Here is a 23,781-nt window from a genome sequence, read left to right on the forward strand (position 1 = left end):
TGCCATCTCTTGCTCTTCGTATACCGATGTCATAATCCGACACCGGGAGAATCCTGCAGCCCCAAAAATATTCTTTGTCCCAGTGCATTAGCAGTTCCGCTTATATAAATGTCCTTGAGAAAACAGTTCGCGAACATTTGCATTGTACACGCCCGAACACACATTTCTGCGGTGAGACACTTGAATTTGAAATGCGGTCGCCAAAGGCTCCTTAATTCTCTTCGTCAATTGCTACTTTCTTGTTCGCTCTTAAACTGTTTCACGGAGATTTGTTGAATAAGTGGAAATGTGCTTTTTGTTGGCGTACTTTATTTACTCCTTTAGCACGTACTTGAATCGCCTCGGCGCGAAGCAACGTTAACGCTTGCATGTTTAGATGATAAAAAAACATGCCTGATCCCTCCGTCATAGGAATCGGTATACACGAAAGTGAAACGTGTCTTCACAGAAGTAGTGCTTATTGTGTAGTGAGATATCAGAGCTTGTACAATGTCCATTCGTGTTTGGCAGCTATAGCACCGTTTGACGTGGATGAACCCATGTTGACAGCATGTCTATCGCGACGACTAACGCCCATGATCATGAATAAACCGTTGTGGTAACTGACGGTGTGAACATATATATGGACACATCGAATCGGGAATCCCGCGTACGGATGATATCAACAAGCTCATAATCAACACTGGTACCCGGTATGCACTTCTTCAAAGCGTCGTCAATTAAGGAGAGAAACGGCACGGTGTGCGCTTTCTAGTAATGGGTAGCCGACGCCTGTGCTCAGGCATACATAACACACACTGCGCTTCAGCAACACGGAAGGTAGAGGTTCGTAGCCTGAGCCGCAAACGCGTGCGTCCCGCTGGCCTCTGTCTAGCAGGAGCTGCTCTCGCTCCACCAAGGCACGACATTCGCCCGTCGAAATCGCGTCCTTTCTGCAACGCATATTGCAGCAGTTTTGTTAGTCGGTGCTCTCGCAACTGAAGCAGTCGGCGGCGGAGAAATCCCGTTGGTGCACGTGGAAGCTGCACTACTCCGATGAGCCGACGCACGCTAATACGAAGCCAAAGGCAAAGAACGTAACTGCGTCAAGGGTGCCTCGGCGACGCCAGCGCGGCCAGTCTACCTCTCTGGTATCGAGACGCTTTAACCATGACCTTTGATATCGCGTGCAATCTCGGAGTAAGCGTTAGTAAGTGTCGATCGTGAAGCATTACTTCTTTTCACCTCTCACAGACGGCGGCACCGCCCCGCTCCGCCCGCCACGAAAGAGAACGTGTGAAAGATATAAGGCGCGTTCGCGCCATGTATAGCATCTCCCTACTTAGCTTAGTCTTTAGGGCGTCGGGCCTTTGCCGTCGCGGCCGCAGCGTCATGGGTCGATTCCCAGCGGGGTATCTTTCTCTTGGTTTTTTTTCTTTCTCACCCGTTGGCGTCCATTTTATCAACGTCATATCCGTGACGGATGTACTTGGTGGACCCCGCCATAAAACACTTTCGTGTTAAAAAAAGCATCTCGCTTTGACGAGACAGGGGTTTGACGAGACAGGACGGGACAGGGGTTAATCTCCTCTTCCCTCCGCCTCGCCTGGACTTTTATTAAAGTTTATTCACTCACTCGCTTTACTTTTTTCAAACTCACGAAACGCGTGGAGACTTTTGCAGCCACGTGCACAAGACCCGGCCCCGAACGGCAAGACATTTTTGCTGTGGTATATTTGACATTAGCTTTTTTTTTCGGAGTAAAAACATTACGAAAAACACAGACAAAAAGTCTGCCTCGCATTCTGAGGTACAATAATATTTCAATGCTAGGCTTACATTAAAAAAAAAACACGTTTTCCTGTTCCACGCCATGAAAACCTTCAAACAGCGAAGCTGTAAGCGTGAAAGTGTATGTCAGGGTAGACCAAGACCGTTTAGCCTGATTTCAAGCATTATCACCACCATCATTTAGCATAACATTCGTCATCTACTTCGATCATCATCCTCATAATCACGCGACCGGTGTTACAACTTCTTGTACTACGACTGCTACTGTGACTACTGCTACTATTACTACTACTACTACTACTACTACTGCTGCTGCTACTACTACTACTACTACTACTATTACTACTACTACTACTACTACTACTACTACTAGTGCTGCTGCTGCTGCTGCGATGGCGACCACGTCGACGACGACGATGGAACACAGGGTAGACAGCCAGCTTCGCTGTAAAAGCAAAAAAAAAAAAAGGTCACAGTTTCGCCGCAACGGCGAAGCAATGATTGCGATAGCAATATATTGCAATGTAACGCGAAGAACGGAAAGCAGCTCGAAATTGCCAGCGCGTCGCTCGAGCCCAAAGGACGCACGAAAAGAACGCACACAGGACGAGCGCGAACTAATGCGTCACAGCTGGACACTTGAAGCGCACTGCTCAAACATAAAGCAGGACGCACGAAACAAACGAACAGGTACACACAAGACGAGCGCGAACTAATTGTCACAGTTGTTACTTATTTCTGTTCGAACAGCGCGCTCCTTTCGCAAACGCGGCCGCTGCAGCGAGCGAAGCGAAGCACCTCACCGGCCGCCCCTTCTTTCCTTGAGATGAGCGCACGAAAGCGACGACGCCCTGTAGAGCGAACAGCAACGGCGTTCGCAGGGGCGGCAAGGTATATGTAAACTGGTAGCGTAACTTCCGTAGAAGCCCACGTGTCAAGCCGGTGGCTAGTTGTTGCAACAGTCGCCATCAATGTGAGGAGGGGACAAACAGAATTAAAAAAAAAGAAAAAGATGACGTCACGACCGGAAGCGGAAATGACGTCACGTTTTAACGCCATGGGCGCGAAATTATGAATTTTTTTGACAGGGCGCCGCTTCTTACTTTTTTTATAGCTGCATGTTCTTTTTCTTATCACTATGACGGCTCCATACTGGAAGCCTGCAAGATAACGGGAAGACGAAAAAGACAGATTTGATAAATAAGGTGCATTTTATTGGCGAAATATTGCAGTTGAACAGGATATTACCCCAAAATATATAACACAGAAATCAGAAGTAGCATAACAATTCAACGTGCACACTGTGATGGTGTAATGTGGGCCCAGGATCCGAAATAATTCAACCGGCAGTCAGGTGATTCTGTACACACAACACAGTCTTTAACACAACCGATAACTCTGACGATTCACACACAACACACTACACCATTCCTTATTTACATCCTAAACGTCCTACGCGCCTCGCACACAAACTGTCCTACTCGCCGTTATGAACTGTTGCCGCTGCGGCGAGGTCGGTCGTCACCGGTACTCCTTGGGCAGTCAACAGTCACGCTGCCTTGACCGTGGCGAGGTGATAGTGGTGGTGATGATGGCACTGCAGGCCGGTAGATCACCAGGCCACTGCAGCGCAGGTTAGCTGCCCGTCGCCAACATGAGCCGCGGCCACCTCGTGACACCACTCGGGCCCCAGGACTTCAGGCCAGGAAAAGACTAGGCTGCCGGTCTCCGTGTCAGCAACGGGCACAGAGCGGGAATCAGGCTCACCAGGTCCACATGGCTGCCAGACGCCTGGTTAAGCGATGTCGCGACCCGAACCGCCGACCAGCGGCTGCCGTTCCAACCGTGTCGCGCTGCAACTCCTCAAGCCGCACGCCCCGCTCGCGCTTCCTTTTCGTCGTCTTCCCCTCCAAGGCATACAGCAGAGCAGAACTGTCGTTCCCTCTTCGCCCCGTCACGGGCCACACAATCCACATCATGACACACACAAACCTTGCACACGTGTTGCTCTTGCATCCGTAGACAGCGCAGCGTTTCTTCGCGTAGCGTGGTGGACTCATCGTCCCGAAGGGCGACAGCACGCCGGCCGTGCGCTGGCAAAACACAGTCACTGAAACGGTTCCCGACGGCTGCGATGGGCTATATTACCTTCTGCCAAGTACCACGACTAGAAAACAACGGTTATGCGAGGAAATATCTACGGACGACAGGCACAAACCTACTGCGCAAAAACGAGCGACGCCATTTGCATCTCAAAATGCGCAAAACCGTTCGCCCATGTTACCAGACTGCCTGCATGTGCCCGCTGTTTCTGAAAATAAACGAAAAAAATTGGCCACTCAACCACATACCCAAGACTAAAGTTTGATTAAAGTAATCTACTAATTCAATTCGTGACAACTAAATTTAAAACTAATGAAAATAAACGCTTAATTAATTTTTTGTTTTCATTATTTGTCCCCCCCTCACCTAGTAGCGCTTTAATCGTCACGCGGGTGTTGATGTTTGTCGCAATAGGTTTCCGACCACTTTTCGTTCCTACTTTCGCGACCTATTTAGATTGACCTTGGGGGCGGGGCGACGATCTTTAAAGCGCGCAACACGCGCGCACGTCGCGCCATCTATGTGGCCACTACGAAAGCATGCTGAATTACATGGTATATATAAATAGCTCGCCGTTAGCAGGCTGAGAGACGGTGCTGTCGTGGCCTAACGTCTAACGCGGCGGGCTGCAAAGCGAGAGGTCGCCCGTTCGATTTCGCGCGTCGCAAAGAATTTCTTAACTATTTTTCTTTGTGGCCTTTCTATATATATACATACTTATACATATACGGTGAATGACGGCGACGGGGACGGACATTTTCCAGCCGAGACTCTCCATATAATTGCTATCGCAATAAAAAAACCGAGCTGTTGCACTGACGCTTTAAAAGACATTCGGTGACGCAACATACAATGGCAATATATCTTGTGCATTGCAGGTTCACTTACAGTACGATGTGCAACAGGGTTGTTTAAGACGTTGTGGTGACAACGCGCCGTGTCCTTGGACGGCTTGGTGGCTCTACCGTGGTAGCGCGTACGAAGACGCCAGTCCCATAGAACGGTTTTGCCGACGCGCCGGAAACGCGGTGGCTCGAGGCGCGCCATAACGGCACGCTGTAAAGATGCTTCCGGAAGGACACTGCAATAATGTCAGTGCCACCGCTAACCGCTTCGGACGTTTCCGCTCACGTAACATTCTCGGCACCGTTTCCTTTCCTCGACTAATTTCGTACATCTTTACGCTATCGCGTGCCGAGGAATAGGACGGAAAAAAGAAAGAAAGAGCGGCGTGGCTAAGAGAGGCGGTAATTGGCTGGGTCCCGTTTCCTTCCGATGCTCCTGAGCCTAATCGCCACACTTTTCAGCTCGACAGAGCGTGGCAAACGCAAGGGTGCCACTGTTGTCATGCACTGCGAGTCCGGCTGCTTGCTTGCGCGCTACCATTACGGCGCTCCCCACACCCATGTGCATTATTCTTCGCTCCCTTTTTACGGTAATTCTGTTTATGTGGGCATCGCGCGTGACAAGGTGTTCCAATAAGAAAGCTTTCCGATGGGCAATGGGCTTTTATCATTGTTATGGTTTTACCATTGTTATGGCATTACGGTATTACCAACGCGTGATTTGTGGATTCCTTTTGTCGAGAGACCTTGTGGGCTGGAACACTCGACGCTCATGGTGATCTTGCCTCTTCAGTTCTATACTGTATTTAGTTGTCCTTTTCTAAATATTCATTCTTTAGTCGATCTGACCGCACGTATTGACCATCAGCCACGTAATATTTGTAGTCGGTTGGTGGCTTCCTGCGGTGGTGGCTTAATATATAGGCCAAGACTCGCTTTTCGCATGAACTGTAGCTAGGATAATGGCAGAGGACGCGTGCAATGTTTTACTCGCTGCGCAGTGATAACATGCGGCACCGTCAGCCATTCTGACGCGGTATATGAATAATAATTGTCGTAGCTTTAGTACACGGGAGCCTACTTGGCAGGGCACATGTTTATTGCAACTTGCAATACAACGGAATGAATCCCAGGCGCACACGTGGCGGTCTTATAAGCTAACAGAACTAACAGTGACGTAAGAGAGCCAACCCTTACACGTGCATCTTATCTTAGGTACGACACGCCAAGCAACGAGTGACGTCAGAGCATGACTAACGCACGTTCTATCTTAAGTGGAATAACACAACACTCCCTTCCCCCCCAAGTGTTTTTAGTAACGGTCCGGCGGTCGTCTTTGTCGGGTGCTGCGTCGAAGTTCCGGTTGGGAAAGTTGAGGCTCGCCCCCGCTGCAGTCCCCGCCTGCCGATGAAGTGTCCGGTAGGTGGACCGGTTCTTTGTTGGCATCGTCTGCCTGCTCATCGACTTGCTCGGCGTCAGACGTCTCTCGTGCACCATCGATGGGTACAGGGGAACCTAAAGACCTGCGAGACATAACGGCTTGACTGCATGCTGGAAATTCGGGGTTTGCAGACGGCACCTGAACCGATGGCGGGAAGCACTCCTGGAATGTTCGTGGTCTCATATGATCAACATGCACGTATCTTTCCTCGTTCCCTATCCCTATCACATAAGTGCTTAAACTAACGCGTTTGTTTACCTTACCGCTCAACCACTCTCCTTCCCCGGGGCGTAGTCCTTGCACGAGGACGTCTTCCCCTTCCTCGAAGTCTCTCCAAGCTCCCCGTCCCCGATTGGCCGACTGCCTTGTTCGCTGCAGTTTCTTTCATTCTTTGCTCGATATCTGGATGGAGAAGGCTCAATCTGGTTCTAGGTTTCCACGATAATAACAGCTGGGCCGGCGTCTCTTCAGTAACACCCGTTGGCGTGTTCCTATAATTGAATAGGATCTGGTCGATCCGGTGCTGGAGAGACTTCGTCTGCCCATTCCTCTGCTCGTCCATGACCTGCTTAAGAAGATTTTTTTTCAACGTCTGTACACAACGCTCCGCGCTGCCGTTCGATGCCGGGTGATAAGGCGGCGATTTTGTGTGCCGGATGCCATTCCGTCTCATGAACGTCTCGAAAAGTTCCGAGGTAAATTGCGGGCCATTGTCTGTTACCACTTCTTCCGGTAATCCGTACGCTGCAAGTACTGTGCGCAGTTTTTCTATTGTCTTTTCACTGCTAGTTGACCTCATCAGAAACACTTCAACCCACTTGGAGTAGGAAGTCAACAAGCACTAGAAACCAATGCTGATCTCGATGAGCGAAATCTAAGTGCACACGCTCCCACCGGCGCCCCGCCACTCCCCATGACATCACCGGAACTTTGGGCGCCGCATTTTGCGTCAACTGGCATGTTACACACTCTAACTTTTTGCTCAACATCCTGCGTAAGGCGAGGCCACCACACGTGGCTTCTAGACAGCATTTTCATACGGGCCATTCCAGGATGGCCCTCATGCAACAGTGATAGCACTTTTTCGCGGAGAGACAATGGCACTATCACTCGGTTTCCCCACGTCACACAATCTCTGTCCACCGAAAGCTCGCTGCGTCGCACAAAATAGGGCGCCAGAGCGTCGTCAGACACCTTTGAAGGCCAACCGTTTTGCGTGTAAAACAACACTTTTGATAACAGGCTGTCTTTTCTCGTTTCCCCTCTGATGTGTTCTGCGGAGAGTGGGAGCCCATCTAGCATAGAAAAAGCTATGTACTCCGACACGTCATCCGAGTTCCTAAGCGGCAGGCGTGAAAGTGCGTCTGCATTGCCGATATCCCGTGATTTGCGATAAACCCATTTGTAGTCATAAGCAGCAATCTGCAGGGCCCATCGCTGCACGCGTGCTGCCGACATAGCAGGAATTGGCCTATCCTGTCCCAATAATCCCGCCAAGGGTTGATGATCAGAGTATATTCCAAATTTTCGCCCAAAAAGGTACTTGTGAAACTTCTTTAGCCCGTACACTACAGCCAGTGCTTCTTTTTCGATATGGGCGTATGCCTGCTCTGTTTTAGTGAGAGTTCTAGAGGCAAAAGCGATTGGCCTTTCTTCTGAGCCTACCTTGTGAAAAAGGACTGCCCCTAGACCATACGCAGATGCGTCGCAAACGAGCCCTAGCTCCTTTGAAGGGTCATAGTAGGTGAGTACAGACGTACTCAGCAACCAGCTCTTGGATGCTTTGAAAGCTTTTTCGGTGGCCTCCGTCCATTTCCACTTGGTGCTCTCAGCTAGCAAGTCATGCAATGGTTTAAGCTGTGCCGACATGTTTGGTACGAACTTCCCATAGAAATTTAACAAGCCTAAGTAAGCTCTCAGCTCATTCTTGTTTTTTGGAGTTGGTGCTTCTTTGATAGCACGCACCTTGTCCTCTGAAGGGCGGATTCCGCTTTCGTCAATCACGTGACCCAAATATGTCACCGACTTTTCAAAAAACTTGCATTTTTCTTTCCGCAATCTCACCCCCCGTTCCTTGAACCTTGTCAGCACAGCTTGCACTCTATCATAACATTCTTCCATCGTTTCCCCCGCGATTAACACATCATCAAGATAACATGACACTCTGTCCAAACCCTTCAGCATGTCATCCATTACCGCTTGGAAAATGGATGGAGCACTTGTTATACCGTACGGCATACGTGTGTATTGAAAGAGCCCTAGGTGAGTGTTCACAGTGACTAAGGGTTGCGACTCGGGATGCAACTGCAATTGTTGGTACGCTGTCGACAGGTCAAGGACAGTAAAACACTTGCATCCATGCAACGCTACAAAAGTATCTTCCAATGTTGGGAGAGGGTAATAATCAGTTCTCAGACAACGGTTCAAAGTCACTTTGTAGTCTCCGCATATTCGCACTTTGTTGTTGGCCTTGGGGACAACTACTAGGGGCGTTGCCCATTCACTGTGTTTTACTGGAACCAGCACTCCAGATTCCACTAGTGAATGTAACTCTGATGCTACTGCGTCCGTGAGTGCGAATGGCACCGGGCGATGCTTGCAGAAAACGGGTGTACAGTTGTCTTTTAGCACCAATTTGACCAACGTGTCAGCTATCAGTCCTAGTGACGGATTAAACACTTCCGAAAACTTTTTGATGAGTGCGGCTGATCCATCAACTGTGTTTGATCTCTCAAAGTTGATATTACACACGCTAGACCAATTCAGCTTCAAAGCCTCTAGCCAGTTGCGGCCCAACAACAAAGTGTCACAATCTTTTTCTGTTCGAACTACAATTAACGGCAAGGTCGCGGTTTGCCCATCGTGCTCTACACGCACCGTCAACTTTCCGGCAATTTTAAGTGCCGAACCCCCATAGGTATTTAACAGTAAAGTACATCTTTCTAGGGGTACCTCCGGCCAGTACCGTCTGTACATTTTTTCCGGCACAATAGACACAGATGCCCCGGTATCAACCTGCATAGTGACAATTCTGCCTGCTATCTTAACTTTCACAACGTAGCCACCGTAACTACTCCGACATGAAAAAATATGACTAAGCAAGGCATAGTTCTCACCACTTTTATCGTCCCAGTCACCGGAGTCTTCTAAGCCAGTGCTCTCTTCAAGAGAGTGCACCGAACGTGGCGTTGTTCTGCAGACCCTTGCCAGGTGTCCCATCTTTTTGCAGGTGCGACATCGAAATTTGCGAAAGGGGCAGGTGGCGGCGTCATGCGTTGCTCCGCACCGGGAACAGTCCGTTGTCTCGGCATGCCGCTCCGTGTTTTTGCTCGCGACCTTTCTTGTCCCACTGGTCCGTTGTGGGTGTTGCTGTACCAGGTTCACGTCGCCGAGTTCTTTTGGGTGAATTTTTCTTGTTTCTGTGCGAGCAAGTTCCCCACTTTTCGCCAAGTCGTAGGCAGTTTGAAACGTCAGGGTACTCTTCTTAAGCAGCTCTGCTTGTGCCGTTTCATCTCTCAGTCCGGCCACGAATCGATCCCGTAAGGCGTCATCCAAGAATTGCCCGAACTCACAGGATCCAGCCAGCCGTTTTAGTTCCAATGCAAACGCGGCCACTGGCTCATTTTCCAGCTGCGACCGACGGTTGAACCGGAATCTTTCCGCTATCACCAAAGGCTTCGGAGAATAGTAGCCTTTCAGTATCTGGAGCAGTTCGGCATACGTTTTCTCTTCCGGCTTGGTCGGGGCCAATAAATTTTTCAGCGTGCGGTAGGCCTGTTTTCTAATGGCGGTGACAAATACTGATACCTTCAAGTCTTCACTGACCTGGGTAGCTCGGACGTAATGTTCAAAGCGTTCCGCATAAGAGTCGAAGTCTTCGTCTCCCTCCTCCGTGAACGGCTCAAACCGCCCAAAGGAAGCCATGTCGTGGTAGTCCGCCCAGGCGCTTACGCTCGTAGAATACCGACGCCCGAGAACGTCCCATCTTCGTCGCCACTGTCGTAGCTTTAGTACACGGGAGCCTACTTGGCAGGGCACATGTTTATTGCAACTTGCAATACAACGGAATGAATCCCAGGCGCACACGTGGCGGTCTTATAAGCTAACAGAACTAACAATGACGTAAGAGAGCCAACCCTTACACGTGCATCTTATCTTAGGTACGACACGCCAAGCAACGAGTGACGTCAGAGCATGACTAACGCACGTTCTATCTTAAGTGGAATAACACAACAATAATATGTGGGGATTTAAGTGCGAAAACCACGATATGATTATGAGGTACGCCGCAGTGAAGGGCTCCGGAAATTTCGATCATTTGGTGTTCTTTACCGTGCACTAACATTGCACATTATGGGCCGCTAGAATTTCGCCTCCATCAAAATGCGTCGGCCGCGGCTGGGATCGAACCCGCGTGTTCCGATAAAGTAAGCAAATGTGCTTGTGGTTGTCTCGGATCGAGATAGTCCATACGGAATTTGACGTTGGGCTAACGGGTCAGCCATATGAAGGCGGATATGTAGAAAGCCGGACGTACTCCACATCGATTGTGCAATATTACGCGCGGGCAAACAAATTTTTGCTGCTTCGTCAGTTTTTGATGTTTCTGTACCACGTTTTTAATTTGAACAGTAGGAACAAATGAAGATATGCCCATATTTATCCCCATTTGTCCCATTTCGTAACGCGCTTTTATTTCTTAATTGTGTGTCATGGTCCTTCCAGTAATTATATTGTCGCGTATTTATTGTTATTGAAGCAACGTGAGCACAGAGGTGAAAAGAACGTGCACTTTTTCCGCCATTATTTCTGCGAAAAAGGAGGAAGCGCTGTTTCTTCCGCCATTTCCTGGCGTAATGAAAGCACGGGAATTCGATCTCTTATCTCATTGATCTCAAGTAACGACCGGGTCCTGCAGTATTTGCTATTTTTCCTTCATGACCCTCGCATTTCAAGCTGAATAGTCACCGCCTCAATAGCCTGGCTCATTCGCGCAACCCCCCACCCCCGCCTCCTCGTTCTTTTTTCTAACAGTTTCCTATCTCTCCTTTTTGTCTTTGGGGTCTTCAGCTACGACGAACGGTCGAAAGTGAGCCGTGAACGACCCGTGTGCCGCTTATATCGTGTTAACTAACGAGTCACGCTTACCGGGCCGCATTCCTTACACGGGCTGATGAACAGCAGCGCGTACAAGAGGGTTCTAAGAAGGAGGCCGAGTGATGGCGTAAAGGCAGTTACCACTGGCGAACGCCGATGTGGCAGATTGGACGTCGATAGGAGGAAACGACCGGAACGGGGACGCAACAAAAGACGAGCTTGAACGCATGATCGGCTGCTCCTGGGCTTTCTTCGCCGCTCCTAACATTGTTCCAACCGAGGAACACACCCGGGGTACTCGTGGCCATAGGATGAGGAGGTGCCCCTTTATCTTTCTCATGCTCCCGTCAGCGCGTAAAGCAGCGGTTCGGTCACTCGTTTCAGCTCTCGGCCACGCCTTTCTCGCTCGTGAGGCTTTTTTTTTTTGGCTTTCTAAATGGATGTGGCTGGCTTCTATAGGCGGCTTCTCTAGTAGCCAGCTGCGAATAACGCGCTCCCCTTACAAAAATAGATTTAGACAGTGTGTAGACTGTCTACATACATTTTTGTAAGGGTCCGTTCTGGTGATGACAGTGGCCGACAACCCCGTGTTTCTTATCGCGTTTCTACAAGCTCGCGCGGGACACTCTATCACTCATTTCTTCGCTAGGCTCCATGCAATCTTCTTTTTACAGTTGTGTGGCTACTACGGAGCACGACCCTTGCTCATTTTACATTTTCCGTCTTATTTATTATCCTGCCTTGCTCTTTATTCAGCCTTCCTCACGTATATAACACAGCAAGACATCGTACACACCCGCTTTACTTCTTTCATTGTCATCTCTATCTAGCGAATCGCTTGAAGAAAGTGCAGATTGTTCTAAGTGGCAACAGGAACAATTGAAGAAGCGTGGTGAGAAAAATGATAACAGAAAAAGTAATTAGTGTGTGTTTGTTTAACAACGTCGTTAGCGAAGGAGCTAACGAGGAAGAGCAATTCCTTTTATGAGAGTACGCTACGCACTTGAGGCGCTCGCTAGGTCGTCTCGTTCAGGTGCCCTGTGACTGCCTTTCCTTTTTCTTCTGTTGCTTCTTTTTTTGTTCTGCAGCTCGAGGCAACAGTACTTAGAAACATATCTGGCTTGTTTTGTTACGCATATCAAGGGCTTCGCGTTGTCGTCATTCCTTCAGTAAGGAGCCGCCACAGAACGATGGCGCGTATTGAAAAGAGGAAAACGAGTTCAGTGCAAATAAGCCTGTGACGTGACTGATGACCAACGTCATCACGGTTTGTCTTGTAACCAGTGGCTGGAAGGGGGTCCGGTACTTGCGTTCACCCTGCAGGGATGCGAAGAACTGAATTCAAAACGCGTACTCGCGCATATACATTTATCCTACTTGTGTTCCTATTTTCTTCTCATTGTTGCCGCCCTTCTTCGAGTTTCGATGTATGGGCACCTCATGCAAAGCACATCTACAGACAATTCGAATTGTTTTTCGTAAAAGCTTTCGCATTACATATACATATACATTATACATGTACATTACATTACATGTGCATTACATACATATACTTTTGTCAACATAATGACTAGTGGTTATATGATAGTGGTTATATGAAAAATGCATACAATTGTTATTCTCTGGCTATAAAAGGCATTGTTTGTAGTAAGGTAAGGGTACATTATTGTCTGCATTTTGGAAAGCAAGAGGGAGAAAGGCAACACAGGAGACATGTCCGGTTGGCTACCCTGTACAATGTAAAGGGGAAAGGGGGCGTAAAAGAATGAAAGGAAAGAAGGGTCAGTGACGACACTACAATGTCGTCACAATAGAACCGTGTAAGTACGACACACCGACATTGCCTGTGAACAGTCACAATACGTCATTTAGTCCGGTTTTTCGAGAAAACTTTACACTGTAGTATCGTGGGTAGAAGAATTGGGCAACAGCGCAAGGAATGGGACATGCAGACTGTTCCTTGCGCTGTGACCCAATTGTTCTAGTATGCACCAACCAACCTAAGTTGACACCTTACTGCACCCTCATGGTGTCGTTCAAATTTGTGTTATGTATGTGCCGCGTGTTTTTCATGTTCTGGCGCTACTTTGAGAATGCTGTCTTATATGTAATCTTTAGACTCGGAGTATTGTAATGCTGCACCCATTCGAGAGCTTAGGAGAAGTTTTTAAATTAGCGTATATACATAGGCATAAATGAATTATCTATTTCACGAATCTTTTATTCCTATGTACTCTCACACTTACTTGACGCTTGTTTCTGCAACGCCATATGTATATTTTATCGTCGTATAAACGACATTTTTTTCGCTTGCACCACAGCGGCAATGACGTAGCAGTACTCGAGATCTGCGAGAGAGAGAGAGACAAATGAGGGAAAGGTATGAAGGTAAACCGCAATTGAAACATCTGGTTTGCTATTCTACGCTACGTGGAGAAGGAAATAAGTGTGGACAGAAAAAGGGGAGAGAAAGCCGGTGTGGAAGAAAAAAAAATTTTGAGGAAGAAAATATTGACCTTCCTAAGAGTCCACTGCTATCTAAGCCATTCAATAAAGCCTAGCTTGATAGACTTCCGGTACGACAACAGTTTAAGTCGGCAAAAATACCTGTATATTAAACTGACAGTAATTCAAATCATGTGGTCCTTTATTGCAACCAAATTAGGATAACTGAGTTTCGCCGATGCTTTATTACATTCGCACTAGAGCGCGAAATATTAAGGACGATGGGAATACGGGAGATATGGCATAACGAGTTAGGGATATTGAAAAAGAGGACGCTGGTAGACGCGCAGTGGCTTGTGAGGCTGGTTTCTACATAAGCGTACATCCTATAGGCCTTACCGGTCGCCAAAGAAGCCGTTTGGCATATGCATTGAATATCATGCCGAACTGACGTGGCCATGTCGAGGCAATAAAAATTAAACGCGGACTCTCCCTATAACGTAGTACAAACAGTGGGACATAAGGAACGAATTAAGGTGGTTCCTAACAAGGAAAAGTGTAGCATAGCGATAAATGAGCGTATTAAAGAGCATAGAGATGCGTTCACTTTGCAGCAATAAACTAGTGCTTGAAGCCCTTTTTTCCAGGTTATATATAGAGATGGAGCTATTGAGAGCGTTGTGACAGATTCTCGATGCTTCATTGTGTTGTGACAGAAAGCACAGACTGTCGTGCGACGCGCGCTTATCGCCCCATATTCCCCAGGCAAAGCAGCAAAGCTGAGCTCAGGTGCGTCGATCTACACTTTCGCATAATGTGTGAAGACGACGTCATCAGTCCTCTCGAGATATTCATGGAGGGAGCTCGAAAACTATCTCAGAAAATCGTGGCATGGCGAGAGAATGAAATGAAGATGCCAAGTATCGAAAGAGCAATTTAGGACATACTGAAACAATAAAAAAAAAAAAAACGCAGAAAACTTGAGCGGGCTGTTGAGAAGATTGCGTTGTTCTATTTTCCTTTTGCTTCGAAAAAATCAACTCAAAACAGGACGGCAAAGCAAAAGCGTAAGACTACGGGCGCGTGTCGACTCAAGTTTCTTCCCCTCCACTGAGTAAAACAAAGTGGGCGAAACAAACATCCACGAGATGGAAGCGAGGCGCACAGTGCGTGTATGCAACGTGCCTCCCACGTGTTCTGCAATGCAAATGATCACACCTCGTCTCCACGCCGCTCGCGACACGTTCTTCGACCGGCAGTCGGCTGAGGTTGTTTATCTGCAACGTAGCCGTCTCCCTTCCGCTATACAGACACCGTCCTTTGGGTGGCGCTGCTGACGGGATATTTCTGCCGGGTTGGATACGTCTTATCGCTGTCTCTTTAGCAGTATGCAAGGTTCGGGCCCGATCCGCTTATAGCTAGGCGGCAGACAGTGCCAAAACGGCGAGCATTTCTTAGACTGTCTATTCTTACTTTTTTTCATTTGTCCGTTTAGCATTTCTACGTAACTTGAGCTGTATACGTTTACTTTTTGTATATGTTTTATAGAATGATTAGGTAACCAGATTCGAATGCTGCATCGCTGGATCACACTGGTATATATCGTTCTGTCTATAGCCTAATCTCGTGACTCTACCACGTCCACAAACGAACGTTTATTGGACCGGTACACGCAAGCGTTAGAGACGCTTACAAACTAAACACTTAGAAATTGCGTCAGTGTAACTTACACAAATGCTAGACGAAATCTTATGCAGACTGCAGTAATACAATCTACGCTACCAAGCAACTATATAGCAACATGTTACTAAAGCCATCGTACTTCACCAGAGGTTGGGGAAAAAAGAAAACAAAAAGGAAAAACGTCACAGCATATCCACGAAGTGCAGGAGCTTGCTCCAGAGGTTAAATCCGGTAAACCGTGAATCCTCTGTACATCTGCTCAATTATCACCATATAAAGAAGTGACGCGAGAGTTGTTGTGGTGTGATTGTATATACACAATATTTATAACATAATGTTTTACCACGATGTTATATGCACAATGTTTATAGACTACATATCGATGCACTATATACATAAATTTACATATTAATCCAGTATATACATTTTGTTCAAGAGCTTATTAACGAATCAGATAAGCTCGGGGGGACGTTCTTTTAGTATAATGGCTTCTTCTGCTTCGCGGGCTCTCAGCTCGGGGTCCGCTTGTCTTTGCGCCCGCTTCGCTGCGGCCTCGCGGGCCCGTGCCGCTTCCGGGTTCGCTTGTGGACGAGCCCGTTTAGCTTCGGCATCGCGAGCCCTCGCTGCCACCGCCGCCTCGGTGTTGGTAGTGGCTTGTGCTTGCTGTCGGCGCTGGCGTCTCTCTTCGGCTTCGCGAGTTCTCACCGCAAGATCTTGGCGGTGAGCCCTCGCTGCTGCTGCCTTGGCTTCTTCGGCTTTTTACTTCTTCTTCTCGCCGTGCTCCGGAGCGGAGCACGAACCCTTAAATCGTGCCCTTGAGCGCGTGTTCCGCTCTAAGAGAGCTAGCGTACACGGCAGGAGGGACGAGAGACAACCCCCCAGCAAAAGGAGCAATCTCCTAAAAAGAGAGAAGGGGGGGGGTAGTGTAGCACGGGGAGTCGAGTAACCTGTTGCGTCGTGTCACAAAGGAAAGTTTATTGAACCTGTACAAGCACGCGCGAGAGACGCTTATAAACGAAATACTTATAAATTGCGTCAGTGTAACTTATACAAACGCTAGACGCAATTACTGACTGGAGTAATGTACTGTACGCTAACAACCAAATTAACTAAAGCATCTTAATTCTCAAGGAGATGGTTTCACATAGTTGTATCTTATTTGACAGTTCATGTCGAAACGGACTTCGCGCGTGTCATTAGAGATGAACATTCAATGTGCTCTAAGCGGCACATGTTGTCGAATGATGGTATTAGATTTACTACAACTAGGAATCAAGATAACAAAGAAAGCACAATGAGGGCTGCGGACGCAGCGTAAAGTCTTATATATAAAGCCTATATAGCAACAGATTGCTTCAAATTGTTCTGCACAAACATATCCTGCATTTAGCAGAATGTTCTCCATGTTTATTTCAAGAACCTCCAGAGCTTTAAAAAAAAATTACACCATCTCCCGCTTAAAGGGCCCCTCACCAGGTTTGACAATTTTGAGATAACGAGCGCAATGCATACACTGGGCGTTCACGATCACGTCTGCCAAAATTTGCAACGCTACGCGCCGCGGAAATGGGTCAAATTTTAAGGTGAACACTGCTTGCCCTTCCTCTCGCGGGCGCGCGCTTTAGAGAATGAGGGGATGACGTACATGAGAAAATGGCCCTACGTAGATGGTAGTCCTGTGACGTCGCTCCTCTACGTAGACTACTGTGCTCTGACGTCTCCAACAGTAGCACGTGACACTGCGATAATTATTTGACACGACATGTGTAGTTTGTGTAATTTGTTGCTTGAATAGAATAATAAAACTTGAGAGAAATAATGAGACACACAAATGGAATGTGTGCGTCTTTTTTAATTTTTTTTTTCGTGAATTGCAGCGAGATGCGGGGATAATGTGCCTCCCTTTCCCATGCGTTCGTGTCCCCGCGATTAGCGCATCGAGCAGACGCCAGCCCTGGAAACGAAAGTAAAGTTATGGCGCGTTGGAGCACTCATTACGCTCATTTATTCTACCGCGTCCGAGTAAACGTTAATGCGGCACTGGCTCATGATACGGCCACTCTCGTGCCGGTACAAGTGTCTCAACTTTCATGCCCACCCCGCAGAAACAGGCAGTACACGCTGAGAACGCAACAGACAGAGAACGCCGACAAAACGCCCACGGCCGCTACATAAAAAAAAAAAGGTAGCGACCGTGCAACGCCGCTCGCGTGCTCAGGCTGGCTCGGGCACGTCATGCGCACGTGACCATGCATGCGCATGACGCGTTCATGCGTATGTGTCAAGTGAAGAGGGCAGGGAAGGAATTTGGCTTGCTAAGGCTACACGGGGCGAGTGGCAAGGGTTTGAAACTCGCCTCCTCGCATCGTGGTTTCGCGCCGCTACAAATTATTGTTTTTCTCAGCTCGTAATAAACCGATCTGAAAAATTCTTGCGGCATACTGCTCTTCATTCGGCACACAACAACTTCCACCGTCTAACTAAAATTTGCTATGTGACCTGGTGAGGGGCCCTTTAAGGGAACCATGTGTGGGTGCGAAGCAGTGGGGAGATGGTTAGCTTGAGCGGGAGAAGTGTAATTTTATTGCTTGCATTTTCGAGCCTGTGCATTCCTCTGGCGTAGAATCAGCACTGTCCTCCAGTCTCCATCCAGCTCCCGCTGCGTGGAACTGCCGGCGTCCGAGGTATTCGGCTCCCGCAAAGTCGCAAGATCGTGTGCGCCTGCCTCTCTGCAGTCCATGTCATTGGTGTCGTCGTGGGATTCTTCAGCCAGGGAAGGAGAGCACGAGCGCCCCGCGTCTAGGGCCACAGAAGCGGAGGCGGCCGTCGGCCGCTCGTGCCACGTCAATACGCCGGAGGCGTCGCTGCTGCCTACTCATCGCAGGAGAGAATGAGGCGCGCAAGAGGAGCACTGGAGGGGAGGTTTTTGGGAAGGAGGTGTGTGGAGAGGATTCGCGCATGCGCAGTAAGGGTGGTCACGCCGCACACCACCACCACCACCACACCACCACCACCGGATTGAACTTCGCCATAAGATGCTCAGTGACAAGCTGTGTTCTTAAAAGCAGGAAAATGATTTAGATTTGAAGTTTTAGAGCGCAGCTGTTAGGTGCCCGTTCCTGCGTTGAGTGACGTCGCCGTTGTTGGCTGTCGTCGTCGGCGTAACCGATAGAGGGAATGAGGACGAAAGAGAGCGAACGCGTACAAAAATAATTACACCATTTCCCGCTAAAGGGGACCATGAGGCGATGCGAAGCCGGAGCACTTGCACGATCGCGTTCCGTTGGCGTTCTTTGGGCATGATTACCGACCTCGCGTCGTAGAACGCGAAGAGCAACGTTACGCGCGTCTTGTCTTCCCTCTAGCCTGGCCGTTAATTCTCACAGGGCGAGCGGGGAACGCAGTCGGCTGGCGTGCGAGAGGGGGGCAGCGTAGGAGAGGAGAGAGAGGGGGAGGGGACGCGCATGCGCTGGTGCTCATCGCAGCGTTGCGCAGGAGATAAATTTCGGCATGTCTAGCCCGCGTTTCCGAGGAAGAGTGGAAAGGGGATGGGAGGGGGGGAAAGGGGAGAGGGAAAGTGGAGAGGGGGTGGAGAGGGTATGCGCATGCGCAGTAAGAGTGGTCACGCCGCACACCACCACCACCACCACCACCACCGGATTGAACTCCGCCATAAGATACTTCGCATCTAATAGAGTGAACGCAGAATCTCTCGATATCACGAGCTATATTGTCCTCTAATCTCGCCTTCTTCCTCCGTCACGCGCGCAACCCTCAAGCTCGGAGCTCGTGCGCATGCAGGACTGGCACGTGCACTGCGGCTGGCTAAGCTAGTCGTAACAGGGCGGTGCCGTTTCGTTTGGTTCGCGACGCCCGCAATGCAGAGTGGTGTGCGTATCACTCGAGCGCTGACAGTTTCTGTGGCGATAGAGAACTTAAGAACTGGGAACCCAAAACACTGGGTCCCCAGGCTGCATTATGTAGGCTACTCTTGCGTTCAGAGGGTCAGCAGAGTTTTAGAATTCAGTGAAACGCAGGCTGCTTTGGGTCAAACGCACGGGGCGCCACACGAGGCGAAGCTAAAGTTATGCGAGACACGGGACATATACTGCGTCGTGGGTCGCGCTACGTCTGTGTCGTCTCGCTCGACCCAAGACGCCTTGGGGGCCCACGCTAGCTTTCGATTTTTGGGAGAACGCGAGCGCAAGAGCCCAAGAGTGGCTTGGTTCTGCTTATGCGCCCTGGCGGCTCGCAAATTTCTTGGGTCCCCATGCTCCTGGGGGCTCCAATTCTCCATCTTATATGTAACGAAAATTACATTGCTACACCAGTTGATAGCCAAAACTTCAAAAACAGTTAGCGTTGCCCGAACACGAAGCTGCGCTCACAATTCCATTAGGGAGCATCGTAATCGTCGGTGAATTTTTTTTTCCTTTTGAAGATTGCTCCAATTACAAGGTACTTAACATTCTCATACCGACAATGTGTCTTACGTGTTCAATGTGTTTATCTTGCACTTTATATATATTGTGTTCTAGATTGAAAATTGCAGATTTTAACGCGAGAGCATGAAAGAGCTCGTTTCGAAGAAATTCCGGTGTCGGCGTCGGCATCGGCTTCGTTAGTTGTGAGCGAAAAATGAGCGTTGTCCGTGACCGAAAAATTAAGAAAGATGCAAATAAAACAAATAATAAAAACCTTTGGTTCGAGTGATAATTGAACCGAGGCCTTCCGCGTGGCAAGCAGGTGTTCAACCACAGAGCCGAGCCATTAATTGAGACAGCTTCGAAAAAAAAAAGCACTACATGAATATCTTGTAGTGGGAGGAGTCTCCTTAACGCATGTAATATTGCGTGGCAGAAGCGTACACTCCCGCCAGGCGTCAAAACAGGTGAATTGCACAAGGAGTGGGCGTTTTAAAGGCCCACCTATTATAAAGCGGTCGCACATACATAATCATCATCAGCAGCAAGATCATCAACAAAGTGAGTGAGCAGCTGCGTAGGTTTGCGTGTTGCCTTACGGACGCGTAGTGGGCCCTTCGCTGATTCGCAAAAGGAAGAAGATGGTGTAGTGGGCACTGCGCAACTGTACTTGCAGTAGGCATTCATCCGACAGTCTAGAAGAATATCTATCTAAATTATGCCTCATTTAAGTATTTAATTGCCAATAATTGATACATCAATTCATTATTTTAGTTAACATTAGCTTCTACGAACGACACCCTTAAGATGATATCAGCAAAATTCACCCTCTACTCGGCCAATCCCCTGCATTGGGTGTGAGCCACGCACAGAGGACAACAACAACAACATTCTAGAACAGCTTGGAACGGCCAATGTTACGTGCACAGACGATCGTTTCCTTGTAGCACAGTTGAGGCATGCACCGAGAATCGAAGCCAGGCTATCAGTTGAAAAAGCGAATTCTTGTTTGAGCTAGTTGGTACTGGTTCATAGCTAGTAAAAAGCGAAGTTCATAGGCAGAGCAAGGGAAAAAACGGAGAGAGAAGTGATAGAGGCGTATTTCAGCAGGCAAAGGGGTGACGCCTGCGTGAGCACGGCTTCACTATCACTTCAAGATAAAGAGATTAGTTTTCTGAGCAGCACGTTACGGTTCCCTGGTTGTTAAGAAATATGTGATGCGCGCCCACTCGTCATGTGGTTTCGCTTGTGATATAAAATAATCTTTCCGCTGTAGAATAAAATTAGTTGGAAGTTCGGCGCCCGTCCTGTTCTTTTGTGTTACGTGTCCTCGTTCCGATTTGCGGCAAAAGTATCCTCAGTTTGAAAAGGCGATGCGCGTGGGGCCCGACTGCACTATCGCGTTCTACTTTTGAAGGCGAAGCTCAAGCGTCCTCCAAATTTTATTTCTCGATCCTTCTTATTAGTCGTAGTATTTCAATTGTAAATGGTGCATACACTGATATTAGGACTTCATGCACAAGCTACCATTGCTTTTCTAATAAGTAATTGTGACTTTATAAAAGCTCTTTTTGCGTTCCCGCCGTTAGGCAAAGTACATCCTTGTGAAAAATTTGCAGATAGTGAGCTGAACCGACAAATGCGAATTACAACGACGGTGCTTTCATCGTAGTTCCTTCTAAAGTTGCGCGCACCTTTACTCGGTTGAATGATCTGAATGCAAACAATTCATTACTTCTGCGAGGTAATCAACATAATGGTTTTTATGCAAGGAACTTTTCAGCTCTCATTCCGTGTTTAGAATATGGATTTCCCGATTAGTTTTCAGGATAGGCGGTGCATCTGCAATAAAGATGCCTGGCAACTTCTGAGGGCATTTTCTATCGGTATATTATCGGTTTTCATATTGTGTGCCTACTTTTCGCTTGAGGCCTGTGTACTTAGGTTTAGGTACACGTTAAAGAACATCAAATGGTGGAAATTTCCGGAGCCATTCACTACGGCGTCTCTTATAATCTAATCTTTGTTTCGAGACGTTAAACCCCAACAATTATTATTATTATCGAGGCCCCTCATAAATATTAGCGATGGTGCTCAGAGACATCAGCCAGTTCGAACATTTATAAACTGCGAGAAAGCGAGCGAGAGCCTAGTTATGAGATGTCAAGCTCGGTATTGCTAAACTGAGAAACGGCCTCAGAGACTCTAATTTTGAAGTCTAACGCAAGATTTTGTTTTCTTTCGTTTTGTTTTGTGGCGAGAGTATATGGTGCGTCCACATTTCCACCAGTCGTGATGTGGCGCTAAGACAATAAAATAAAACAAAACAGCATTATTCATCCGTGCTTATTCAACAATACAAAAAATACACTTATAAACTTAATAAGGCGATTTAGGCTGACAATTTTTTCGAGACTGAGCGCACAAGCTACTACTAAAAAGAAAAAAAGCTAAGACAGCTTCGCACTAGGGGCGCCAAGCCTGAAGGAAGTGCGGAGTTGTGCGGCCTGCCTCGTTTCTTTTTGAACAAAGGATGCGAGGTCTTGTACTGCATGGGCGGTTCAGAGAGGACATGTACGAAAGCACAGAAAAAGCGCGACCAGAACAAGTGGGCGCAATAGCTATGTTCAACCTGCACCAACTAGCCCAAAGGTGTGCTTTATTGTTTCTCTCTCTTTCTTCCTCTCTGTCGTTGTCTTTTTCTCTTTCTCTTAGTTTTTCTATCTCGTTTTTGTCTCTATCCTTATTTCTATCTTTCTTTCTTCTCTGTATTTCTGGCGTCCTCTTTCTTTCTCTGTGTTTCTCTCTTTATTTTTCTTTCTTTGATTGTCTCTCTTTCTTTCTCTTTCTCCGTCTTGCTCTCTCTTTTTTTTTTCTATCGGTTTTTCGTGCCTGTTTCTTTCTATATATTTCTCTCTCCCGATCTGTTTCTTTCTCTGCCTTTCTATCCTTTTCTTTCTTTCTTCCCTTTCTTTTTCTCTATTTCTATCTTCCTCTTTCTTTCTGTCTATCTCTCTCTGTACTCGTTCTCACGTCCATCACAGTTATTGCATCCCGCGCTAGACATATCGGCGCACGTGTTCTGGTAGAGAAGCAGAAGAAGAAGAAGAAGAAGAGAACGAAGAGAGCACATCTCGCTTCATGAGGATGATGATTTTCTGTTTGCTCTGCACGGACGTAAAGTCGGCTTAAACAGTTCCGCTGTCAAAAAATCTTCTCTGCGTTCCAGAGATTGCGAAACACGTTAGCTTTTTAACGCAAGAGAGGCCTTTCTATAGGAACTGTTCACGTGCGTTTAAAAAAAAGTTATTGTCGTTCTTCAAACACGCGATATCGTTTTAATACTGCTTTGCAGGCGAACGCTCGCAGGCTTAGGGAGCGTCGAAACACGCACCTTGTAATCTGCTTGACCTATGAAAGTACATTAACTCCCAATGCTCTTCATATCTATCCAACCCAGTGTATGTCCTCAAAGTAAGATCTTTCATTAAGCGGTAAACGCCAATGGCTTAATAGTTAGCAATGTTGCGACCGAATTTTAGACATATTAAACGCCGGCAAACGTGCCTCTTATAATTCAGTATTGAGTAATTCCATCACCGCACGCCACTTTACAGTAGAAACTCTTTGCCGCCATCTCGCATGTCACGCCATTTTCTAGACGCTTATCTCGCCGGTATGCCTACAGCCCGCGTAAATTTCCCCGGAAACGCAACTTCTACGCGGATGCTGGCATTCGTCTTTCGGGCGTGTCGTACTTAGGCATCTGTAGAAATGATGGTGGCATGCCGACGTCACAAAGCGAAGTGCGGGGCAATTTCTGACCGCCCTAACAACACATGTTCGCATTCCGCTTCCAGCTTGTACAACCTAGCCCGTAGAAAACAGGCGCGCGGTACGGTCAGTGCGAAGACAAATTCGCGCGAAGCACGGGTATATTTAGCTCGCGTGCCTTGCAGAAGCTCTGGATCCC

The 23,781-nt window shown here is 47.9% G+C and overlaps 1 protein-coding gene across 1 annotated transcript; it reads right to left on the reverse strand.

Annotated features, from left to right (window-relative positions):
• Positions 1-6,025: 6,025 nt before the first annotated feature.
• LOC119394059 (uncharacterized) lies at positions 6,026-10,084 on the reverse strand. The gene is made up of 2 exons (XM_049415610.1): positions 9,276-10,084; positions 6,026-6,241 (listed from the first exon to the last, which is right to left on the reverse strand). Exons 1-2 carry the CDS (start codon positions 10,081-10,083, stop codon positions 6,234-6,236), a joined length of 816 nt encoding a protein of 271 aa, XP_049271567.1. The 5' UTR covers position 10,084; the 3' UTR covers positions 6,026-6,233.
• Between the last annotated feature and the right edge of the window lie 13,697 nt (positions 10,085-23,781).

The sequence above is a fragment of the Rhipicephalus sanguineus genome, chromosome 5 (assembly GCF_013339695.2).
Source record: "Rhipicephalus sanguineus isolate Rsan-2018 chromosome 5, BIME_Rsan_1.4, whole genome shotgun sequence".
Classification (NCBI taxonomy): Eukaryota; Metazoa; Arthropoda; class Arachnida; order Ixodida; family Ixodidae; genus Rhipicephalus; species Rhipicephalus sanguineus.

Bases quoted from the DNA above. Each gene is read 5' to 3' on its own strand.
- LOC119394059 (XM_049415610.1), bottom strand. From the start codon at position 10,083: ATGGCTTCCTTTGGGCGGTTTGAGCCGTTCACGGAGGAGGGAGACGAA.